This window comes from Procambarus clarkii, chromosome 15 (assembly GCF_040958095.1).
Source record: "Procambarus clarkii isolate CNS0578487 chromosome 15, FALCON_Pclarkii_2.0, whole genome shotgun sequence".
NCBI lineage: Eukaryota > Metazoa > Arthropoda > Malacostraca > Decapoda > Cambaridae > Procambarus > Procambarus clarkii.
In genome coordinates, this window is record NC_091164.1 from 4825500 (window position 1) to 4849977 (window position 24478).

Consider the following 24478-nt stretch of genomic DNA (forward strand, 5'->3'; position numbering starts at 1 on the left):
GGTTGGGCACCATTCCTTCCTCCCCTTCCCATCCCAAATCCTTATCCTGACCCCTGCCAAGTGCTATATAGTCGTAATGACTTGGCGCTTTCCCCCCTGATACTTCCCTTCCCTTCCCCGAAATGCTGACAGTTCTAATGATGTAATTCGTTGATAAGGACAGGGCTTCTTCTTGAGATGATTTCGGGGCTTAGTGTCCCCGCGGCCCGGTCCTCGACCAGGCCTCAACCCCCAAGCAGCAGCCCGTGACAGATGACTAACTCCCTGGTACCTATTTACTGCTAGGTAACAGGGAGGCATCAGGATGAAAGAAACTCTGCCCATTGTTTCTCACCTGCACCCGGGATCGAACCAGGGAGTCAGAAACCAGCGAGCATCAGAAATATTACAGGAACAACCGTGGACATCTTCAAGAGGAAACTAGATTGTTTCCTTCAAGGAGTGCCGGACCAACCGGGCTGTGGTGGGTATGTGGGCCTGCGGGCCGCTCCAACAACAGCCTGGTGGACCAAACTCTCACAAGTCGAGCCTGGCCTCGGGCCGGGCTTGGAGAGTAGAAGAACTCCCAGAACCCCATCAACCAGTCTTGGGCCTTTGACGATAGTGTTCTCTCTCATCATACCTATTGCACCACTGTGTTTCAAGTGAACTATTTTGCACTTCCTGCCATGCCTCCTTGTCTCACGTGATGTGATTTCCGTGCGCAGGTTTCGAACCAGTCCTTCTAATATTTTCTATATGTAAAGTATTACTATATGCTGTGCAGTCTCCGTGGTGTAGTGGTAAGACACTCGCCTGGCGTTCCGCGAGCGCTATGTCATGGGTTCGTATCCTGGCCGGGGAGGATTTACTGGGCGCAATTCCTTAACTGTAGCCTCTGTTTAACGCAACAGTAAAATGTGTACTTGGATGAAAAAACGATTCTTCGTCTTCGCGGCAGGGGATCGTATTCCAGGGACCATAGGATTAAGGACTTGCCCGAAACGCTACGCGTACTAGTGGCTGTACAAGAATGTAACAACTCTTATATATATCTCAAAAAAAAAAAAAAATATGTATCTCTCCTGCTTGCGCTCTAGAGAATGCAGATTTAAGTATTTTAATGGATCTCAATAAGTTAGATATTGTATTTAGTGAGTTCTAGCAGTAAAGGAACTTTGCACGCTCTACAGGTCAGCAATTTCTCCAGCTCTGAATGGGGCTGTTATTGTGCAACAATATTCCACCCTGAAGAACCCAAGTGTCTTGAAGACTATCGTCACTGAGTATCTCTTGTTTGAAAGGATCTTGTTATCCAACCTGTCATTTTTCTTGCACTTCGACAGCCACTTTATTGTGCTTTAAAGTGTCTTCCGACATGCTTACTCCCAGATCTTTTAAATTAGCTTGTTCGTCCTATAGTGGGATTTATATGTAGTTTCCGTTTTGATATTTTTGTTTCCCGTAGAGCAGCAGCTGGACCTGATCTTCATTAAACATCATTGTATTTTCAGTGGCATATTGAAAGACCTGATTTATATCAGATTGAAGGCGTGTAATATTCACGTTTTCTACTCCTCAGCCTCGCTAGGTTACGTGGGTTACTCCGTACGTTTATGTATAGAGGAAACGGGTAATTTGTTGTGCATAGAGTGGCAAATGTATAGAGAATGTTGTTGACCAGACCACACGCTAGAAGGTGAAGGGACGACGATGACGACGTTTCGGTCCGTCCTGGACCATGCTCAAGTCAATTGTGAAAATGGATAAACAGCAATCGACTTGAGAGTGGTCCAGGACGGACCGAAACGTCGTCGTCGTCCCTTCACCTTCTAGTGTGTGGTCTGGTCAACATACTTTAGCCACGTTATTGTGACTCCTCGTCTGCACAAGTTATATAATGTGAGTGGCTGTGACGGGTATACTGGGGCCAGCGGCGTGTATGGTTGGTAACCAACTTGCCACGTGGTTTACCTTAGGTTTACAATCACCTCGTTAAGGTATACTCATTGTTACAGGTGTTTTTAATATATGTAAACCTGGGCGATGCCTTCTGCAGGCGTGAGCATGCTAGTTTGCCGCGCGTGGACGAGGCGTGCTAGACAATTAGTGAGGGTGAGCCGCTCGCCCCGCCCGGCTAGTTACCCTAATAATATCTAGTGGTAAACCATTAGTGGTAGTTAACGTCTCCTCAATCAGCGATTAAGTAGAGGATAAGACCATGAGCTGCCTCCAAACGATGCTTAATGACGAACCTGCTGGCTCTTACTAGGGGCAGGTTGGGGGGGTGGGGGGTGGAGGGTTGGTACTCTTGGGCACGCCAGGGCATAGGGGTTGGTACTCTTGGGCACGCTAGGGCATGGGGGTAGGTACTCTGGTACTCTGGGGCACGCCAGGGCATGGGGGTAGGTACTCTGGTACTCTGGGGCACGCCAGGGTATGGGGGTAAGTACTCTGGTACTCTGGGGCACGTCAGAGCATAAGGGTAGGTACTCTGGTACTCTGGGGAACAGGATAGGAGACTACTTACCACCTTTGGGGGCGCTTCGGGGGAATTGAATATCGAATCGCCGACTGCAGTTCTTGAAGAGGATAATCTGCCGGTATCCTTTTTTGGTGATGTTTCGTCACTTAACAAGTGTGTGAAGGGTTGTAATTAGTAGCGTGCTGATTACCGGGGGTAGTTTGCGGGGACATGAAGCGGCCAGCGGAGCCCATTACTTGGAGAATGGGTTTATGGCGTTGTTATTAAGTTAGGGTTTTCATGGTGGTGGGAAGGTGGCTGGGAGCCGTCTCTGCATTATCAAATTGTGCCAAAGTTGAGATTTGCATAATAATTGGGTGGTTGAGTTGTATCTATATATATATGCTCCTCCTCCTCCTCCTCCTCCTCCTCCTCTCTTCCTCCTTCCTCGTCCTCCTCTCTTCCTCCTCCTCCTATTACGTTTTTAGTGTTTAGGCGTTACGCTGGCAGTGATATTGAAGGTGAACATGCGGGCTGTGGTGGCAAGCATGCAGATGTAAACACAGGCTTGTATCAGGGCCCCCAGCACACCTGCAGGGGGCACCTGTCTGTGCTGCTGGGCCACGGTCGGCTGGGCACTGACGCCTGCAGGCAGGAAGTGCCTGACACGGACACGCCTGCTGCACGTGGCACTACGCTTTCCAGTACGCACGCCCTGTCGCCGTGATGCATACGTGCGTATCTTTACGCACGTGGGGCCCACGTGTATTCAGACAAGGGTTTGTGTGTCTAGACACGTATTTGTGCAAGAGTTCGCGCGTATCTGTATGCGTTGACGCACTCCAGATATGTCCACACGCCCGCGCTGGCGGCGTGCATGCACGCCCACGCTGGCGGCGTGCCCACACGCAGACTGACAGCCTGCACACAAGTACTGAATGACAAGAGATTACGAAACTTGAGCACGGCTTGGGGACAAATATTGAATGAAGCCCCGTGAGTTATGTTTACAAAGATTAAAGGGACAAACATTACGTTGAATCAGTCGCCTGCCTTTTGTTGCTCTCAATACACAAGTGTTGAGCTGTCCTCTTTTGTGCGAGTAGTATAGTGTTGTGTGCAGCGGTCCGTGTCCTTATTGGTCACATGGAGAGCTTTTGTGGAGTGGGTTACATTGAGTTCATTGGTGTGACGTGAGCTCTAGCTCTGCATGTCCCGCCTACTGCCCTGCCTGTTGCGTTAGAATTTAACTTCGATTTCTTTGCTGAATCTGGGGTTAAAAGTTGTGGGGGTGGAGGTGGCTTCTACTGCCTTGTGTGTGGCTCATGTCTTGACCGCCCGTACAGGGTACATTATTCAGTTTTTTTTTTATATTTTTATGTTTGCCTGCTTATATGTTCCTCTTGTATATTTTTCTCTCCAATTCGTGTCTCGTATGGAAAAAGAGCTTGGATACAGGGGGGATACCAGTAGTAGTTGTTGTTGTTGGATTTAGCTACTTGGAATAAAAGCTGCAAGTAGCACGGGCTATGGTGAGCCCGTAGTGGACTTACCTGGCACAGGAGCGGGGCTGTGGTGAGCCCGTAGTGGACTTACCTGGCACAGGAGCGGGGCTGTGGTGAGCCCGTAGTGGACTTACCTGGCACAGGAGCGGGGCTGTGGTGAGCCCGTAGTGGACTTACCTGGCACAGGAGCGGGGCTGTGGTGAGCCCGTAGTGGACTTACCTGGCACAGGAGCGGGGCTGTGGTGAGCCCGTAGTGGACTTACCTGGCACAGGAGCGGGGCTGTGGTGAGCCCGTAGTGGACTTACCTGGCACAGGAGCGGGGCTATGGTGAGCCCGTAGTGGACTTACCCGGCACAGGAGCGGGGCTGTGGTGAGCCCGTAGTGGACTTACCCGGCACAGGAGCGGGGCTGTGGTGAGCCCGTAGTGGACTTACCTGGCACAGGAGCGGGGCTATGGTGAGCCCGTAGTGGACTTACCTGGCACAGAAGCGGGGCTGTGGTGAGCCCGTAGTGGACTTACCTGGCACAGGAGCGGGGCTATGGTGAGCCCGTAGTGGACTTACCTGGCACAGAAGCGGGGCTGTGGTGAGCCCGTAGTAGACTTACCTGGCACAGGAGCGGGGCTGTAACTGGTGTACCAGTACCTATTAGATCAGCAAATATAGCTCTACTACACAAGAGAGGTAGCAAAGCCTTCACAAAAAACTATAAACCAGTCACTCTAACATCACACACAATAAAAGTTTTTGAAAGTGCGATTAGGAATCATATCTCCAGATATATGGAAAATAATAAACTTCGCAGTCCAGATTAACATGGATTTCGAGCGGGAAGATCCTGTCTTTCGCAACCACTATGACAAAATCACAGGAGAACTAGAATTATAACAAATGGCAGAAAAGAGGAACTTAAACGAAACACAGGATACAGGGTACAGGACACAGGGTACAGGACACAGGGTACAGGACACAGGGTACAGGACACAGGGTACAGGACACAGGGTACAGGACACAGGGTACAGGACACAGGGTACAGGACACAGGGTACAGGACACAGGGTACAGGACACAGGGTACAGGACACAGGGTACAGGACACAGGGTACAGGACACAATGGTACAGGGTACAGGACACAATGGTACAGGACACAATGGTACAGGACACAATGGTACAGGACACAGGGTACAGGACACAGGGTACAGGACACAGGGTACAGGACACAGGGTACAGGACACAGGGTACAGGACACAGGGTACAGGACACAATGGTACAGGGTACAGGACACAATGGTACAGGACACAATGGTACAGGACACAGGGTACAGGACACAGGGTACAGGACACAGGGTACAGGACACAGGGTACAGGACACAGGGTACAGGACACAGGGTACAGGACACAGGGTACAGGACACAGGGTACAGGACACAATGGTACAGGACACAGGGTACAGGACACAATGGTACAGGACACAATGGTACAGGACACAGGGTACAAGACACAATGGTACAGGACACAGGGTACAAGACACAATGGTACAGGACACAGGGTACAGGACACAGGGTACAGGACACAATGAGACCTACTCATAGAAGGAAAGCAACATGTAAAAGATCTGAGAATTATGATGTGTGACGACCTGACCGTAGGGGAACATAGCCGAGCAAATGTAGCATCAGCAAGGAAAATAAAAAGATGGATTATGAGTGTTCAAATCCCGGGATTCCACCACAATGCCAATTTAAATCACTGGTGCTGTTCCGTCTTGAGTACTGCTCGGTACTCACTTCCCTTCAGAGCAAGATAAATTGCTGAAAGAGAAGGATAGGCATAATGCCATAGGCATAATACCATAGGCATAATCTGAGAACACTGACCATTAGAGGGCCACGGCTGTTCAATACTCTCCCAGCAAGCATTAGAAATATTGCTAGAACAAAGGTGGACTACTTCAAGAAACAATTAGATACATTCATGCAAGCGCCGCCGACCTAACCTAGGTTGTAGTTGTGTAGCTGTAAGCAACAGCCTGTTGGATCAAATTATCACAAGTCGAGCCTAGCCCCAGGTTGGGCTCGGGGAGCAGAACTCCCGAGACCATGTCCAGGTAAGATCCAGGTAAGTTGCCTAACCCCCCTATGGTGTAGATACCTCCACCTCTTTGTGGTAGCAGTGGGCAGCTGCCTGGTTACTAGTGTAGAGGCAGGACTCTGACTAGTACCTGCTTGATACCTGCTTGATGGGGTTTTGGGAGTTCTTCTACTCCCCAAGCCAGGCCTGAGGCCAGGCTTGACAGGCGAGGCTAGGCTAGTAGTAGTAGTAGTAGTAGTAGTAGTAAGTGAAACTATGGTGGTAGAGGCAAAATGTGTCGAGTAGTGATCATATTATGGCAGTAAAGTTCACAGTCGGTGTGAAGGGTCGTGTGCGTATTGATCTAGGCGGCCCGGGATAGGTAGAGTAACGTTCACAGGATGGGTTTGGCCTGGCATGGTGATGGGATGATTGTGTGAGATGATGGTGATTGTGTGGGGGGATAGTTGGACGCGTATAGGGCGGTGGGTGGTTGCCTCCTGCTGCTGGTCCAGGTATGTTGGTGTACAGTATTTTGCGTAGATGGTATTGTGAGGCATGGTAGATGTGGTTGTTTATGGTACAGTGAAGCATGGTAGTTGTGCGTATCTTGGGCATCACGTGGCATGATTATGGCGAGTGTTCATGGTATTTTGTTGCATGGTAAGTGTAGTTTATTGTATAATGTGGCATGGTGGAGGTATTGCTCGCAGTGATGCGACGACGGTGAGCGCTACGGTGTTTACGGTAACCAGGAGAGGTGGCAAAGGGGTGCCAGGAGAGGTGGCAAAGAGTGCCAGGTGAGAATGGCACTCCCTGCACCCCGCTCCCCACCAACAGGCGACCCGACCGTCACTGTCCTCTCAGGCGCCCAGTGACAAAATCGATGATATTTTTCGTTTTTTGTCTTTAGCGAGAACACGGCCCCCCTGCGCGACAGACAGGTGTAATTACCAAGGGGTTTTATCCCTGCACTGGTTGACGGCCAACATTTAACAAGCGACGTCTTACGGGATAGCAATCTGGGAGGACATTTACCGAAGGGGAAGCGTTCATTAGTCGAGTGTCCCCCCCCCCCCCCCCTCCTCGATGCTGGGGTATATCTTGGAACACACTTAGCGTCTTAAGTCGAAGGGAGAGAAGGTGAGGTACCGTCGGGAGGAGTGTTGAGACTTGGTCAGGAAGAGGAGGAGGGGTGTTGAAGGTGTCGTCTTGGTGTATTGAGCAGCCTTTACGGGCTCACCATAGCCCGTGCTACATGGATACTTCGTTCTGAGTGGCTAAACTTAGCCACCTTGTCACCTGTGATTGTTGATGATGATCACCTTGCCTTCGTCTTGGCTCCACGGCCTATACGTTCTCCCTCTTGAAGAACGATTGAAGTTTAGGTGGAGTCTTTTTTTACCCCGGCAGATGACTCGAGTCGAAGGTCAAGAGTTCTGGTATGTTTCCTTACAGTGGACTAGCATCTTACCTAGTTCCTTATTCTCTTCCATACCTGCTTGTCTCTCACCCACCCACTACCTACCTACCCTCCCTTCCCTTCCCTTCCCTTCCCTTCCCTTCCCTTCCCTTCCCTTCCCTTCCCTTCCCTTCCCTTCCCTCCCCTCCCTCCCTCCCTCCCTCCCTCCCTCCCCTCCCTCCCTCCCTCCCTCCCTCCCTCCCTCCCTCCCTTCCTTCCACCGTCCCACCGTCCGTCCGTCCGTCCGTCCGTGAGTGAGGATGTGTGGGAGTAGTGATGGTGGTTATCTTGAGGTTATCTTGAGATGATTTCGGGGCTTTAGTGTCCCCGCGGAGGTAGAGCGGTTGATACAGTGGCTACAGCACACACACGGAGCCAACACACCACGTGTTACAGACGTATTGTGTTGTGGTGTGGTGGCCCTCTGGCGTGCGGCTTGGAGTGTTAGTGGTCCAGCCTACATGCACGCACACGAACGCACGCACACGCGCGTGTGTGCTGATTTTTGTGTCATCTGCAAAGTATAATACAAGGCTGCTACTTATTTTTGGTCTATATCTAACATGAGAATAAGAAAAACCAGTGGTGCAAGGACTGTACCTTGAGGTACAGCGCTTTTGTCAATTAAGATGTTGATTGTCAATCCGCCCTCGTCACCGGACCTGTAGAGGGATTAAACAGTTGCAAGGTTAATAAACGTGACAGTTTCACGTTCTGGACCAGCACTTATCAAGCATTTACGAAGCCTGTACATCTTTCCTTAAATCATGACGGCATTGTTTACATTTGTTAAACAGCTTATAATCTTTGAGGCTTCATAACCACACACCAGAAGATGGAGACGACAGTGTTTTTGTCGTCGTAACTCGACTTTGTAGTAACTCTTTGTTTTCTTTGGTATAATCATGCCCTATCTTGAGATCTTCTTAATATGATTTCGGGGTTTTAGTGTCCCCGCGGCCCGGTCCTCGACCAGGCCTAATCCAACTCTAGATCCCTAATCCAACTCTAGATCCCTAATCCAACTTTAGATCCCTAATCCAACTTTAGATCCAATCCCGTGAGCCTCTTGTCTTTTTAATCAATCTATATTGTGGCACTTCTTAATCTATATTTTTGCTATGTGGCACTGTAGCAAAAGCTTTGCTACAGTTCCGGAGCCGGTCGGCCGAGCAGACAGCACACTGGACTTGTGATCCTGGGTTCGATCCCAGGCTCCGGCGAGAAACAATGGGCAGAGTTTCTTTCACCCTACGCCCCTGTTACCTAGCAGTAAAATAGGTACCTGGGTGTTAGTCAGCTGTCACGGGCTGCTTCCTGGGGGTGGAGGCCTGGTCGAGGACCGGGCCGCGGGGACACTAAAGCCCCGAAATCATCTCAAGATAACCTCAAGATAACCGTAATATTGACGTGTTCCTGTACATCGGTATTGATGGGTTAGGTGGGTTGGTTGGGTTCGTACGTTTCTCCAGAGGCAAAACAGATGTATTTTTTACGAAGTGGCGAATTGAGGAGTAGAACTAACTCCCAGAACACCTTGTAGGTATACTCCGGGTATACTTTAGGTATACTCCGGGTATACTTTAGGTATACTCCGGGTATACTTTAGGTATACTCCGGGTATACTTTAGGTATACTCCGGGTATACTTTAGGTATACTCCGGGTATACCCCACGTATACTACAGGTACACTCAGGATATACTGCAGGTATATCCTTATACTTCGCGTATACTCCGGGTATAATTCACATATACTCCGGGTATACTTCAGGTATACCCCGAGTATACTCCGGATATACTCGAGGTATAGGTGACTTTCAGAAATGAAAAAAAAAGCCTTTGTGAAGCGCATACACAAGGACATGCAGAGTGCAGTAATCCCTCACTGGACACACAAGGCCAGGAGCCAGATTCACGAAAGCACTTACGCAAATACTTATGAACGTGTACATCTTTCCTCAATCTTTGACGGCTTTGGTTACATTTATTAAACAGTTTACAAGCATGAAAACTTCCCAATCAACTGTTGTTATTGTTATAAACAGCCTCCTGGTGCTTCGGAGCTCATTAACTGTTTAATAATTGTAAACAAAGCCGCCAAAGATTGAGAAAAGATGTACAGGTTCGTAAGTGCTTGCTTAAGTACTTTCGTGAATCTGGCCCCTGGTGTGTCGGAGTACCTCACCGCCTGCCTGCATGGCCGGCCTGGATGGCAGTGACACTCAACCAAGTTTATTGAGGTATAAATACTCACAAAGGGATAGAGGGTTGATGGGGTTCTGGGAGTTCTTCTACTCCCCATGCCCGGCCCGAGGCCAGGCTCCACTTGTGAGAGTTTGGTCCACCAGGCTGTTGCTTGGAGCAGCCCACATACCCACCACAGCCTGGTTGGTCCGGCACTCCTTGGAGGAAACAATCTAGTTTCGTCTTGAAGATGTCCATGGTTGTCTGATTAGCGTCTTTGACAATTTGAGAAATAAATAGCATGCAATGTTGTTATATTGTTTAATAAATGTCAACAAAACCGCCGTGATTTGTTTAAAAATGATGTACAGGTTTCGTAAGGGGGTCTGTAAATGGTTTGTGAAGCGTGGTGGGCCTAGGGCATAGCGTGTATTACACGCGGGTAATTGTTGTGTGCGGCCCAACCGTCGGGGCGGGTGTGGGGTTACAAGGCCTTAAACAACAGCCGTGGAGCCGCAGGAGCGTCTTAACAAGTGCGGGGCGAGATGTAAGAGTCGTGTTGGTAATTGTCGTGACCACACAAGACACGCCAAGAAGCACTCAGCCCCCGTCAAGCCCCGCTGGTTCGATCCCACAATCCTGCTCCAACCTAGATGCTGGCTCCTAAGATTTTTCTTACGTGGCGTTATCGTGATTTCATTGAAGAACTGAAGCTTCCAACCATACTAGAGAGAATCATGCAAGTCAACACCACCTTTTGCCTTAGTCATGACAGACCCTACATCTCCTGCATTGCTCAGAGACAAATTATTTAGTGCTGTTAACACCCTACTGACTGGTGCCGACATACCAACTCACTCCGTTAATGATAAATGGCTAATCAAAAATGCCTACACTCTCATCAAACTCAACATTCATTTTAAGTGCACTCTACCTGTCTCTGATATTCCTCTTTATCTGTACCCCACCATTCAAGTTATCATACACACCTGTCACCAAGAAAGATAATGAGAATCTTGCTCTTCTGAAAGCTGTCACACTCGAAACAATTGCCTCCTCCATCGAGAATTTAAGATCTCACGAGCACTGTGTCTACACCGACGGCTCAGTCCAATCCTCTACTGGACGGACTGCAGCAGCATGTAGGTTTTATAGAAATAATATTTGCACTAAGACTATCAGTGTCAGGTTAAACAACTGGCTGACCTCCACACAAGCAGAACTAGCGGCATTACAACTAGCTACCTGTACAGTAAAAAACATTGGAGGAGGAATAATATTTTGTGAATCAAAGTCTGCTCTTCAAGCAATCGAAAACTTCTTCTGGAAGATCGACAACAAGAACCTCATACTACCAATTATAAATGACCTAATCGCTGCACAGAGTAAAGGGTTTCGAATCTCCTTTGTATGGAGACCATCATTCAAGCAGGTATCACACACAAATATAACACACACATCATAATGAGATAGACATTGCAGCCAGATTAGCGTGTAACAAAGATGAAGTTGAATTAGATCTAGGTATTTCCATCTGTATCTTCAGAAACTGAATGTGTCTCTTAACCCTGATAAAACTGTTCACTATATTCCCCCTTGGAAAGATGTGGAGGTCTCTCTGCATTATACTCCCATCAGTGTAAAACAAATGTATAACACTGACATTTTGAGATGTATAACATTAGAAGCTATTGACAGTCATCTTCAAATTCTCAAACCGACTGAATCCTATGCCTTTACTGATGGCTCTGTGCAGTTAGGCACTGGTAGAACAGGTTGTGCATGTGCAGTGTATAAAGGGAATGAAATGATCCTGACTAGTACACAGAGATTGAACAACTGGGCAAGCACGACACAGACCGAGCTATTGGGTATTTATCTAGCCACTGAATACCTTAAGCTCAATGGTGGTGGAGTTATTTTCTGTGACTCTAAAAGTGCTCTGCAGTCCTTAAATAACCCATCACAATGTATGTCGGAAGTAGCTTGTAATATTAAATGGAATGTAATTTTTGCCAATGATAATAACTCTTGTATAAAATTTGTGTGGATTCCATCCCATGTTGGAGTTGGAAAACATGACTTTGTAGATCAATTAGCCAATGAGGCTTGCAGGAAAGAAAACACTGATTATGACTTTGGACTATCTAATGCAGTTATTAGAAACATACAAATTAAAGAAATTAATTCAGATTTAGAAGAACTAAGAAATGCCCAGAGACCTGAAAGCTGCAGTATTAAAAGTTATGACAAGTTTTGTAATAATAGGTATTTGTATGGTCAGCACAGTAACCGGACCAGGCAATGTGATGTAGTCATTGCTGTAATTCGCCTTGGCTATAGACACATCTGGCAGGTTAGTGAGGCTGAGCCACTACCAGAATACTCAGATTGTAAACTCTGTGATAAACCTTTAATGCGTTCACTAGAACACTATATTGATGAATGTGAAACCGTAAAGGACTTTAGACCTCCTGGCCTCTTGTACCACCAACTGTGTAACTATTTTATTGACTCAGGTGTTCTGGACGACATCCTAACAATTTACCCAAAATTTGCTTGTCCATTTTAAAGAATGAAGAACAATTTTTATTTATATTACTTCTAAGCTGCATCACTTATGAACCCATCCCTGCCCTTGTGTGGCAGTGCACAATAGAAAGTTGTTTTCACATATCCATACATTAAAACATTGATTGTAACCATGATATATATGTGCTTCAGCCTACAGTTTAGACCTATTGTCTTATGTATGACCCTCTGTCCTGCGTGACAGTGAATACTAGCATTATCCTCAATTTAATAAGACCTATCAAAATCCTCAGATTAGGCAAAATTGTAATTAATTTTGTCAATAAAGATGTTAATAATAATAATGCTGTCAAGACTATATTGTTCCAAACACTCAGGTCTGATAGGAGAGAAATTACTGACTCCCAACGACCTGAAAGCACCAGTATAAAAAGCTATGATTTGTTCACATCTGAAACCTATGTTTATGAGCAGCACAAAACGTGGACCAGACTGTGCGACACAGTGGTGGCCAGGATCAGGTTGGGTTACCGTTACCTGTGGCAGGTGGCTGCAGGTGACGGATCTCCCAATCCTGAGCACTCCAGGTGCAAACTCTGGCAGCGGGAACTGTGGCACGATCTCCCACACTACATCACCGAATGCCCAGTTATTAGACCTTTCACACCCGTTGGCATGAGGTACCTGGAGCTTTGCAATTACTTTATTCACTCTCGTGTTCTTGAAGATATCCTCACAGTGCACCCAAAATTTGCCAGTGCAGGCTACTGAACATATGGCCCTGTATGACTAACCATCCTGCGAGATGGGGACTTTTAGTAGCACTGCTGCCTTATTCACTCTTGTGTTGATGATATCCTCATAATGCACCCAGAGTCTGTCAGTGTAGACTACTGATCACATGCCTCTGTATGACTAACCATCCTGTGTCATGAGGATTTTTAGCATTACGTAGCTAGTTCTTGACACACCCTGTACTCCCCTTCATATAATCTAGGGCAGGTAGTTCTTGACACACTCTGTACCCCCCCTTCATGTAATCTAGGGCAGGTAGTTCTTGACACACCCTGTACTCCCCTTCATATAATCTAGGGCAGGTAGTTCTTGACACACTCTGTACCCCCCCCCCCTTCATATAGTCTAGGGCAGCTGCACAAATGCAGATGTACCTGATGTATTAATAAAAAAGTTCTTTCATTGTGTATTAACGAGGGTATATTATTCTGTAGTGTGATTTCATTTAATATATAATAGGTCGTATGTTGTTGGTTTGGTTGGTGTGATGAGTTACAAGTCTTTTTACTAACTCTTGTATATTACATCCCTTGATTCTCCATGTTACTTGATTCCCTTAAATATATTATAGCTTTGGTAATATAAGATTATGAAAGCTGATTATTTTGAACTTAATTTAAAAGTAGGATTTATTAGTTAGCTTGATGTAGGATTTATTTGTTATGATTGACATGCACGTGAGACACAGCATGCATGGTTGTGTGTGTGTGTGTGTGTGTGTGTGTGTGTGTGTGTGTGTGTTTGTTGGTGTGTGTATGAGCGCACTGAAACCTAAATTAGGATCGTTAATAGAGCTTCATTTGTTTTATTTGCAGCCAACGGGAGTCCGGAGGAGCTAAACGTGGTCCCAAGCCCAAGACCAAGACCAGAGAATCACACCACCAGAGTAGGGTAAGTGTGTGTGTTTACTAGTTGTGTTTTTACGGGGGTTGAGCTTTGCTCTTTCGGCCCGCCTCTCAACTGTCAATCAACTGTTTACTAACTACTTTTTTTTTTCCCACACCACACACACACACACCCCAGGAAGCAGCCCGTGACAGCTGACTAACTCCCAGGTACCTATTTACTGCTAGGTAACAGGGGCATTCAGGGTGAAAGAAACTTTGCCCATTTGTTTCTGCCTCGTGCGGGAATCGAACCCGCGCCACAGAATTACGAATCCTGCGCGCTATCCACCAGGCTACGAGGCCCCTAGTAGTGTGTGTGTGTGTGTGTGTGTGTGTGTGTGTGTGTGTGTGTGTGTGTGTGTGTGTGTGTGTGTGTGTGTGTGTGTGTGAGTGAATGTAAACCTGGAACGTGTTGCGGGAGCCCAACATTACAATATAAACATGAGGTTAGCTGAGCGGAGCAAACTGCTAGCTTCCATGTGATTGACCTGCATTAAAGAGTTGTAGTAGAGCAAGGGCGGGCCTGGATGTTTAGCCGCCCTGTATTTTCCTGACACTGAATGTTGGCGGCCTTGAATTTACTCGCCTGGTTGTGTGCTTGCTGGGGATGAGCTCTGCCTCCTTGGTCCCGCCTCTCAACTATCAGTCAACCGGTGTACAGCTTCCTTAGCCTATTAGGCTCTAGCATAATCTACATTTGAAACTGTGTATGGTGACCTCGCCGCGTAACTGCACAGTGCAGTCCATTTATTAACTACTATGTAAAAAAAACTAATGTGTCTGTGGCTCATTTGAGTACTAAGTTTACACCTGTGTCCCCCTTGTGAGTGTTCTGCCCAGGCTTAATAATTTGTCTTTGTCCACTCTTGTCAATTTCTGAGCATTTTGTAGGTGGTGATCATGTCTTGCATGGACGTGAGGTTTAATTCCTGTAGCCGTTTCTTGTAACTCATACCTCTCAGCTCTGGGACTAGTCTGGTGGCTTACATCTTAATCTTCTATAACTTTGTCTCGTGTTTAACTAAGTAGGGACTCCAGCGTGGAACTGCAAACTTCAGAATTGGTCTCACACATGTAGTATACAAAGTTCTGAATAATTCCTTACACAAGTTTCTAAATGCAGATTTTATGTTGGCCAATCTAGCATACACCGCTGATGATACCCTTCTGATATGGGCCTCCGAGGATAGGTTCGGTGTGATACCAACCCCCAGATCTTTCTCTCTATTTGACTATTGAAGGGTTTCACCTCCCAGATGGTACCTTGTGTTCGGCTTCCTGTTTATGCATGTTAAATATGTGCTCTGTATTTCCGCTATTTCAGCCATCTCTATTGCTTTGATCGAGAAGCGAGTATCGTGCTTTCTCGCCTTGATTCAAGTGATTTAGATAGTAGATTTAGATAGTAAGGGCATTTGTGATGGAATCCCTGGATTTTGAAGGTTCTCGTAATCCATCCTATCATTTTCCTGGCTGGTGCTATATTTGCTCAGTTATGCTCACTAAACGTTAGTCATTTTCATGCTGATTATTTTATCGTCTGCCAGGGAGGACACGACTTGTATTTTCATGTATATATGGTATGAGAGTGACGTACAGCAGTGGTACAAGAACTGTACCCTGGGGGGACACGGCGTATATATGGTATGAGAGTGACGTACAGCAGTGGTACAAGAACTGTACCCTGGGGGGACACGGCGTATATATGGTATGAGTGACGTACAGCAGTGGTACAAGAACTGTACCCTGGGGGGACACGGCGTATATATGGTATGAGTGACGTACAGCAGTGGTACAAGAACTGTACCCTGGGGGGACACGGCGTATATATGGTATGAGTGACGTACAGCAGTGGTACAAGAACTGTACCCTGGGGGGACACGGCGTATATATGGTATGAGAGTGACGTACAGCAGTGGTACAAGAACTGTACCCTGGGGGGACACGGCGTATATATGGTATGAGAGTGACATACAGCAGTGGTACAAGAACTGTACCCTGGGGGGACACGGCGTATATATGGTATGAGAGTGACGTACAGCAGTGGTACAAGAACTGTACCCTGGGGGGACACGGCGTATATATGGTATGAGAGTGACGTACAGCAGTGGTACAAGAACTGTACCCTGGGGGGACACGGCGTATATATGGTATGAGAGTGACGTACAGCAGTGGTACAAGAACAGTACCCTGGGGGGACACGGCGTATATATGGTATGAGTGACGTACAGCAGTGGTACAAGAACTGTACCCTGGGGGGACACGGCGTATATATGGTATGAGTGACGTACAGCAGTGGTACAAGAACTGTACCCTGGGGGGACACGGCGTATATATGGTATGAGTGACGTACAGCAGTGGTACAAGAACTGTACCCTGGGGGGACACGGCGTATATATGGTATGAGAGTGACGTACAGCAGTGGTACAAGAACTGTACCCTGGGGGGACACGGCGTATATATGGTATGAGTGACGTACAGCAGTGGTACAAGAACTGTACCCTGGGGGGACACGGCGTATATATGGTATGAGAGTGACGTACAGCAGTGGTACAAGAACTGTACCCTGGGGGGACACGGCGTATATATGGTATGAGAGTGACGTACAGCAGTGGTACAAGAACTGTACCCTGGGGGGACACGGCGTATATATGGTATGAGTGACGTACAGCAGTGGTACAAGAACTGTACCCTGGGGGGACACGGCGTATATATGGTATGAGTGACGTACAGCAGTGGTACAAGAACTGTACCCTGGGGGGACACGGCGTATATATGGTATGAGAGTGACGTACAGCAGTGGTACAAGAACTGTACCCTGGGGGGACACGGCGTATATATGGTATGAGAGTGACGTACAGCAGTGGTACAAGAACTGTACCCTGGGGGGACACGGCGTATATATGGTATGAGTGACGTACAGCAGTGGTACAAGAACTGTACCCTGGGGGGACACGGCGTATATATGGTATGAGAGTGACGTACAGCAGTGGTACAAGAACTGTACCCTGGGGGGACACGGCGTATATATGGTATGAGAGTGACGTACAGCAGTGGTACAAGAACTGTACCCTGGGGGGACACGGCGTATATATGGTATGAGAGTGACGTACAGCAGTGGTACAAGAACTGTACCCTGGGGGGACACGGCGTATATATGGTATGAGAGTGACGTACAGCAGTGGTACAAGAACTGTACCCTGGGGGGACACGGCGTATATATGGTATGAGTGACGTACAGCAGTGGTACAAGAACTGTACCCTGGGGGGACACGGCGTATATATGGTATGAGAGTGACGTACAGCAGTGGTACAAGAACTGTACCCTGGGGGGACACGGCGTATATATGGTATGAGAGTGACGTACAGCAGTGGTACACGAACTGTACCCTGGGGGGACACGGCGTATATATGGTATGAGAGTGACGTACAGCAGTGGTACAAGAACTGTACCCTGGGGGGACACGGCGTATATATGGTATGAGAGTGACGTACAGCAGTGGTACAAGAACTGTACCCTGGGGGGACACGGCGTATATATGGTATGAGAGTGACGTACAGCAGTGGTACAAGAACTGTACCCTGGGGGGACACGGCGTATATATGGTATGAGAGTGACGTACAGCAGTGGTACAAGAACTGTACCCTGGGGGGACACGGCGTATATATGGTATGAGAGTGACGTACAGCAGTGGTACAAGAACTGTACCCTGGGGGGACACGGCGTATATATGGTATGAGAGTGACGTACAGCAGTGGTACAAGAACTGTACCCTGGGGGGACACGGCGTATATATGGTATGAGAGTGACGTACAGCAGTGGTACAAGAACTGTACCCTGGGGGGACACGGCGTATATATGGTATGAGAGTGACGTACAGCAGTGGTACAAGAACTGTACCCTGGGGGGACACGGCGTATATATGGTATGAGAGTGACGTACAGCAGTGGTACAAGAACTGTACCCTGGGGGGACACGGCGTATATATGGTATGAGAGTGACGTACAGCAGTGGTACAAGAACTGTACCCTGGGGGGACACGGCGTATATATGGTATGAGAGTGACGTACAGCAGTGGTACAAGAACTGTACCCTGGGGGGACACGGCGTATATATGGTATGAGAGTGACGTACAGCAGTGGTACAAGAACTGTACCCTGGGGGGACACGGCGTATATATGGTATGAGAGTGACGTACAGCAGTGGTACAAGAACTGTACCCTGGGGGGACACGGCGTATATATGGTATGAGAGTGACGTACAGCAGTGGTACAAGAACTGTACCCTGGGGGGACACGGCGTATATATGGTATGAGAGTGACGTACAGCAGTGGTACAAGAACTGTACCCTGGGGGGACACGGCGTATATATGGTATGAGAGTGACGTACAGCAGTGGTACAAGAACTGTACCCTGGGGGGACACGGCGTATATATGGTATGAGAGTGACGTACAGCAGTGGTACAAGAACTGTACCCTGGGGGGACACGGCGTATATATGGTATGAGAGTGACGTACAGCAGTGGTACAAGAACTGTACCCTGGGGGGACACGGCGTATATATGGTATGAGAGTGACGTACAGCAGTGGTACAAGAACTGTACCCTGGGGGGACACGGCGTATATATGGTATGAGAGTGACGTACAGCAGTGGTACAAGAACTGTACCCTGGGGGGACACGGCGTATATATGGTATGAGAGTGACGTACAGCAGTGGTACAAGAACTGTACCCTGGGGGGACACGGCGTATATATGGTATGAGAGTGACGTACAGCAGTGGTACAAGAACTGTACCCTGGGGGGACACGGCGTATATATGGTATGAGAGTGACGTACAGCAGTGGTACAAGAACTGTACCCTGGGGGGACACGGCGTATATATGGTATGAGAGTGACGTACAGCAGTGGTACAAGAACTGTACCCTGGGGGGACACGGCGTATATATGGTATGAGAGTGACGTACAGCAGTGGTACAAGAACTGTACCCTGGGGGGACACGGCGTATATATGGTATGAGAGTGACGTACAGCAGTGGTACAAGAACTGTACCCTGGGGGGACACGGCGTATATATGGTATGAGAGTGACGTACAGCAGTGGTACAAGAACTGTACCCTGGGGGGACACGGCGTATATATGGTATGAGAGTGACGTACAGCAGTGGTACAAGAACTGTACCCTGGGGGGACACGGCGTATATATGGTATGAGAGTGACGTACAGCAGTGGTACAAGAACTGTACCCTGGGGGGACACGGCGTATATATGGTATGAGAGTGACGTACAGCAGTGGTACAAGAACTGTACCCTGGGGGGACACGGCGTATATATGGTATGAGAGTGACGTACAGCAGTGGTACAAGAACTGTACCCTGGGGGGACACGGCGTATATATGGTATGAGAGTGACGTACAGCAGTGGTACAAGAACTGTACCCTGGGGGGACACGGCGTATATATGGTATGAGAGTGACGTACAGCAGTGGTACAAGAACTGTACCCTGGGGGGACACGGCGTATATATGGTATGAGAGTGACGTACAGCAGTGGTACAAGAACTGTACCCTGGGGGGACACGGCGTATATATGGTATGAGAGTGACGTACAGCAGTGGTACAAGAACTGTACCCTGGGGGGACACGGCGTATATATGGTATGAGAGTGACGTACAGCAGTGGTACAAGAACTGTACCCTGGGGGGACACGGCGTATATATGGTATGAGAGTGACGTACAGCAGTGGTACAAGAACTGTACCCTGGGGGGACACGGCGTATATATGGTATGAGAGTGACGTACAGCAGTGGTACAAGAACTGTACCCTGGGGGGACACGGCGTATATATGGTATGAGAGTGACGTACAGCAGTGGTACAAGAACTGTACCCTGGGGCGACACGGCGTATATATGGTATGAGTGACGTACAGCAGTGGTACAAGAACTGTACCCTGGGGGGACACGGCGTATATATGGTATGAGTGACGTACAGCAGTGGTACAAGAACTGTACCCTGGGGGGACACGGCGTATATATGGTATGAGTGACGTACAGCAGTGGTATAAGAACTGTACCCTGGGGGGACACGGCGTATATATGGTATGAGTGACGTACAGCAGTGGTACAAGAACTGTACCCTGGGGGGACACGGCGTATATATGGTATGAGTGACGTACAGCAGTGGTATAAGAACTGTACCCTGGGGGGACACGGCGTATATATGGTATGAGTGACGTACAGCAGTGGTACAAGAACTGTACCCTGGGGGGACACGGCGTATATATGGTATGAGTGACGTACAGCAGTGGTACAAGAACTGTACCCTGGGGGGACACGGCGTATATATGGTATGAGTGACGTACAGCAGTGGTACAAGAACTGTACCCTGGGGGGACACGGCGTATATATGGTATGAGAGTGACGTACAGCAGTGGTACAAGAACTGTACCCTGGGGGGACACGGCGTATATATGGTATGAGTGACGTACAGCAGTGGTACAAGAACTGTACCCTGGGGGGACACGGCGTATATATGGTATGAGTGACGTACAGCAGTGGTATAAGAACTGTACCCTGGGGGGACACGGCGTATATATGGTATGAGTGACGTACAGCAGTGGTATAAGAACTGTACCCTGGGGGGACACGGCTTGTCACTGAGCTTAGTCTTGATTGTGTTTGTTTTTGCATTTGTTTGACGGGAAATTGTTAGATTGTACGCACCCACTACCACCACACCACACCTACCACCACACCACACCACACCTACCACCACACCACACCTACCACCACACCACACCTACCACCACACCCCCCTACCACCACACCACACCTACCACCACACCACACCTACCACCACACCACACCTACCACCACACCACACCTACCACAGCCACCACACCTACCACCACACCACACCTACCACTACACCACACCTACCACCACACCACACCTACCACAGCCACCACACCTACCACCACACCACACCTACCACAGCCACCACACCTACCACCACACCACACCTACCACAGCCACCACACCTACCACCACACCACACCTACCACAGCCACCACACCTACCACCACACCACACCTACCACCACACCACACCTACCACCACACCACACCTACCACCACACCCCCCTACCACCACACCCCCCCTACCACCACACCCCCCCAACCACCACACCCCCCTACCACCACACCCCCCTACCACCACACCCCCTTACCACCACACCCCCTACCACCACACCACCAGCACATCTTTATGGGAGGCGAGGCTGCTGGTTGTGTATATTAAAGGTGGCTGGGACCATCCCAGCACGACTCTTCTGATTCACAGTACTGTGGCGAGGGGTCTGTACCTCAGTCGTCTGATTCACAGTACTGTGGCCAAGGGTCTGTACCTCAGTCGTCTGATTCACAGTACTGTGGCCAGGGGTCTGTACCTCAGTCGTCTGATTCACAGTACTGTGGCCAGGGGTCTGTACCTCAGTCGTCTGATTCACAGTACTGTGGCCAGGGGTCTGTACCTCAGTCGTCTGATGCACAGTACTGTGGCCAGGGGTCTGTACCTCAGTCGTCTGATGCACAGTACTGTGGCCAGGGGTCTGTACCTCAGTAGATTGAAGTACCGAACCCTGGTACTTTGTCTGCCTTGTCTGCGTACCTTGTGTGTGCCTACTTGCCTCTTCAAGCATTTGGAAAAACCTATTTTGCAACATGGACATTAAGAACCTCAAAGCAACAATTATAATTGTTGCAGCCTCAGAGGTGTTGTTAAACCTCAGAGCAGCAACCTGCTCGCTGTACAGAGTAAAGAATTTAGAATCTCACATGTGTGGCTATCATCTTACACATATATAACTCATCATGATGGCACGGACATTGCAACCCAATTAGCATGCCGTTTAATACTGAAGAATGTTGATTTCCGAGCTTAAATAACAACGCTAGAGTTGCCAGATATCAGCTGGACAGTGTGAAAAGTTCAGAAATCTTAATGCGAAAATAGATCTCTAAATCATGATTAGTGAGGACTCTTTAAGTCAGAAAAAAAAATAATTCATAAAGGCTCGGGATATATTTGTACTCGCGATAGCAGTAAGACTTTTATTATTCTTGAGGTTAATCTTGTCCCGGTTAGCGCCCACTTACATTATGCCGTTCAGGTCCGGACGCCATGTCATAAATTCACTTGAATGCGTACAGAGAAGAATGACAATTAACCCCAGGAATTAGAAATATTCCTTATGAAGAGAGACGAGGAAAACGACGACGTTTCGGTCCGTCCTGGACCATTCTCAAGTCGATTCTCCCACACTGATCGACTTGAGAATGGTCCAAGACGGACCGAAACGTCGTCCCTTCACCTTCTAGTGTGTGTGGTCTGGTCAACATAGTTCAGCCACGTTATTGTGACTCATCGCCTGCACAGAGACAAGGAAAGCTTAATTTACACTCTATATAAATGCGTGAAGTAAGAAAGAGTTGATATGATTCAAATGGATCAGCGGGTGTACTGATAAATAGATACAAATTGGATAAGTCAAGATTCAGAACACAGCTGGGGTAAATGACGTTACCTGTGGCAGGTGGCTACAGGTGACGGACGGGTCTCCCAGTCCTGAGCACTCCAGGTGCAAACTCTGTGAGCAGGAACTGGGTCATGATCTCCCACACTACATCACCGAATGTCGGTCATTAGACCCCTACACACACACACACACACACACACACACACACACACACACACACACACACACACACACACACACACACACACACACACACACACACACACACACACACACATTCACACACCTGCCGGTATGAGGTACCTGCAGCTTTGCAAACACAGTATCTCTTCCCATGTTCTTGAGAGACTGATACTCCAGTCCAGGTGCCTGATCACACATGCCCCTGTATGACCAACCAGCCTGTGGTGGGATATGTGGGCCTGCGGGCCGCTGCAAGCAACAGCCCTGTTGGACCAAGCTCTCACAAGTCAGCCCTGGCCCTCGGGCCGGGCTTGGGGAGTAGAAGAACTCCCAGAACCCCATCAACCAGGATCCAGGTACATGACTGATCATCCTGGAAGATGGGGAGTTTAATGCCACATAGCTAGCCCCTTACCACACACATTTTGCAACTCTTTCTATAGTCTAAGGTAGCTGTATACATTTTCAGGATCCGGTTGTTAATATAGTTAAGGTGGTGCTTGTACCTTGTGCCTGTTGTTTATCCTTTATCTCCTCCTCATTCGTCTCTCTCTCTCTCTCTCTCCATTCTCCTCTCCCTACCCTCTAATGAAGTTCAGCGTACACCTCTTCAAGCTCCTGCATTGGAGTCTGTCTTATCATCTCCTCCCCACCTCTCTCTGTCGCTCTCTCTCGTGTGTGTGTGTGTGTGTGTGTGTGTGTGTGTGTGTGTGTGTGTGTGTGTGTGTGTGTGATATTACCGGCGTGTCTCCCGTGTGTGCAGGCAGAGGTGCAGCCTCTGCATGGAAGCAACACAGCTTTCTAGCACCAGTTTAAGTGACCATAAACACTTGCTGCAGGCCAGACTCATTATGGATTTTTGCCCCCACCCGGAGGCCCCCCTCCCCCCCCCCCTCACCACGTGGTGGTGTACTCACCTAGTTGCACTCACCTGATTGTGCTTGCGGGGGTTGAGCTCTGGTTCTTTAGTCCCGCCTCTCAACTGTCAATCAACTGGTGTACAGGTTCCTGAGTCTACTGGGCTCTATCATATCTACATTTGAAACTGTACATAGTCAACCTCCACCACATCATTTCCTAGTGCATTCCATAAATGGAATGGTTAGTAAATTTACTAACTACTCTTGACACTGAAAAAGGTTTTGTCTAATGTCTCTGTGGCTCATTTGGGTACTCAGCTTCCACCTGTGTCCCCTGGTGGCGTGGTTACCTTACTTTGCGGTGATTCAGAGGTTCAACGTCCCTACGTCCAGGTCTCCTGGTTGGTGGTCTGGTCACCCAAACTGTTGGACACGGCTGCTCGCAGTCTGACGAATGAATCACAGTCTGGTTAATCATGTATCCATGGAAGTGTTTATCGAGTTCTTTCTCTTGAACACCGTGAGAGGCCAGCCAGATATTCTCCTTATATGTAGATGGGAAAAGTTGAAAAGTCTTCGGTGGTTTGATGATAGTTTTCTCTCAGCATTCCAATTGCACCTCTAGGGGGAGCCGGTCGGCCGAGCGGACAGCACGCTGGATTTGTGATCCTGTGGTCCTGGGTTCGATTCCAGGCGCCGGCGAGAAACAATGGGCAGAGTTTCTTTCACCCTATGCCCCTGTTACCTAGCAGTAAAATAGGTACCTGGGTGTTAGTCAGCTGTCACGGGCTGCTTCCTGGGGGTGGAGGCCTGGTCGAGGACCGGGCCGCGGGGACACTAAAGCCCCGAAATCATCTCAAGATAACCTCAAGATAACCTCTGCTTTTCAATGGGGCTGTTTTGCATTTCCTGCCATGTCTCCTGGTCTCATGTGGTGTAATTTCCTTGTACAGATTTGGAACTAGACCTTCTAAGATTTTCCAAGTGTAAATTATTATATTTCTCTCCCGCCTGCACGCTAGAGAAT

General features: G+C 48.4%; 1 protein-coding gene across 1 annotated transcript in view; it reads left to right on the top strand.

Annotated features, from left to right (window-relative positions):
- Pc (chromodomain protein polycomb) overlaps positions 1 to 24478 on the top strand; it is a 132444-nt gene that overhangs the window by 64991 nt on the left and 42975 nt on the right. The window contains exon 4 of the mRNA XM_045743894.2: positions 13804 to 13879. Coding sequence (XP_045599850.2) covers positions 13804 to 13879 — 76 coding nt within the window. The remainder of the gene's footprint in view (positions 1 to 13803; positions 13880 to 24478) is intronic.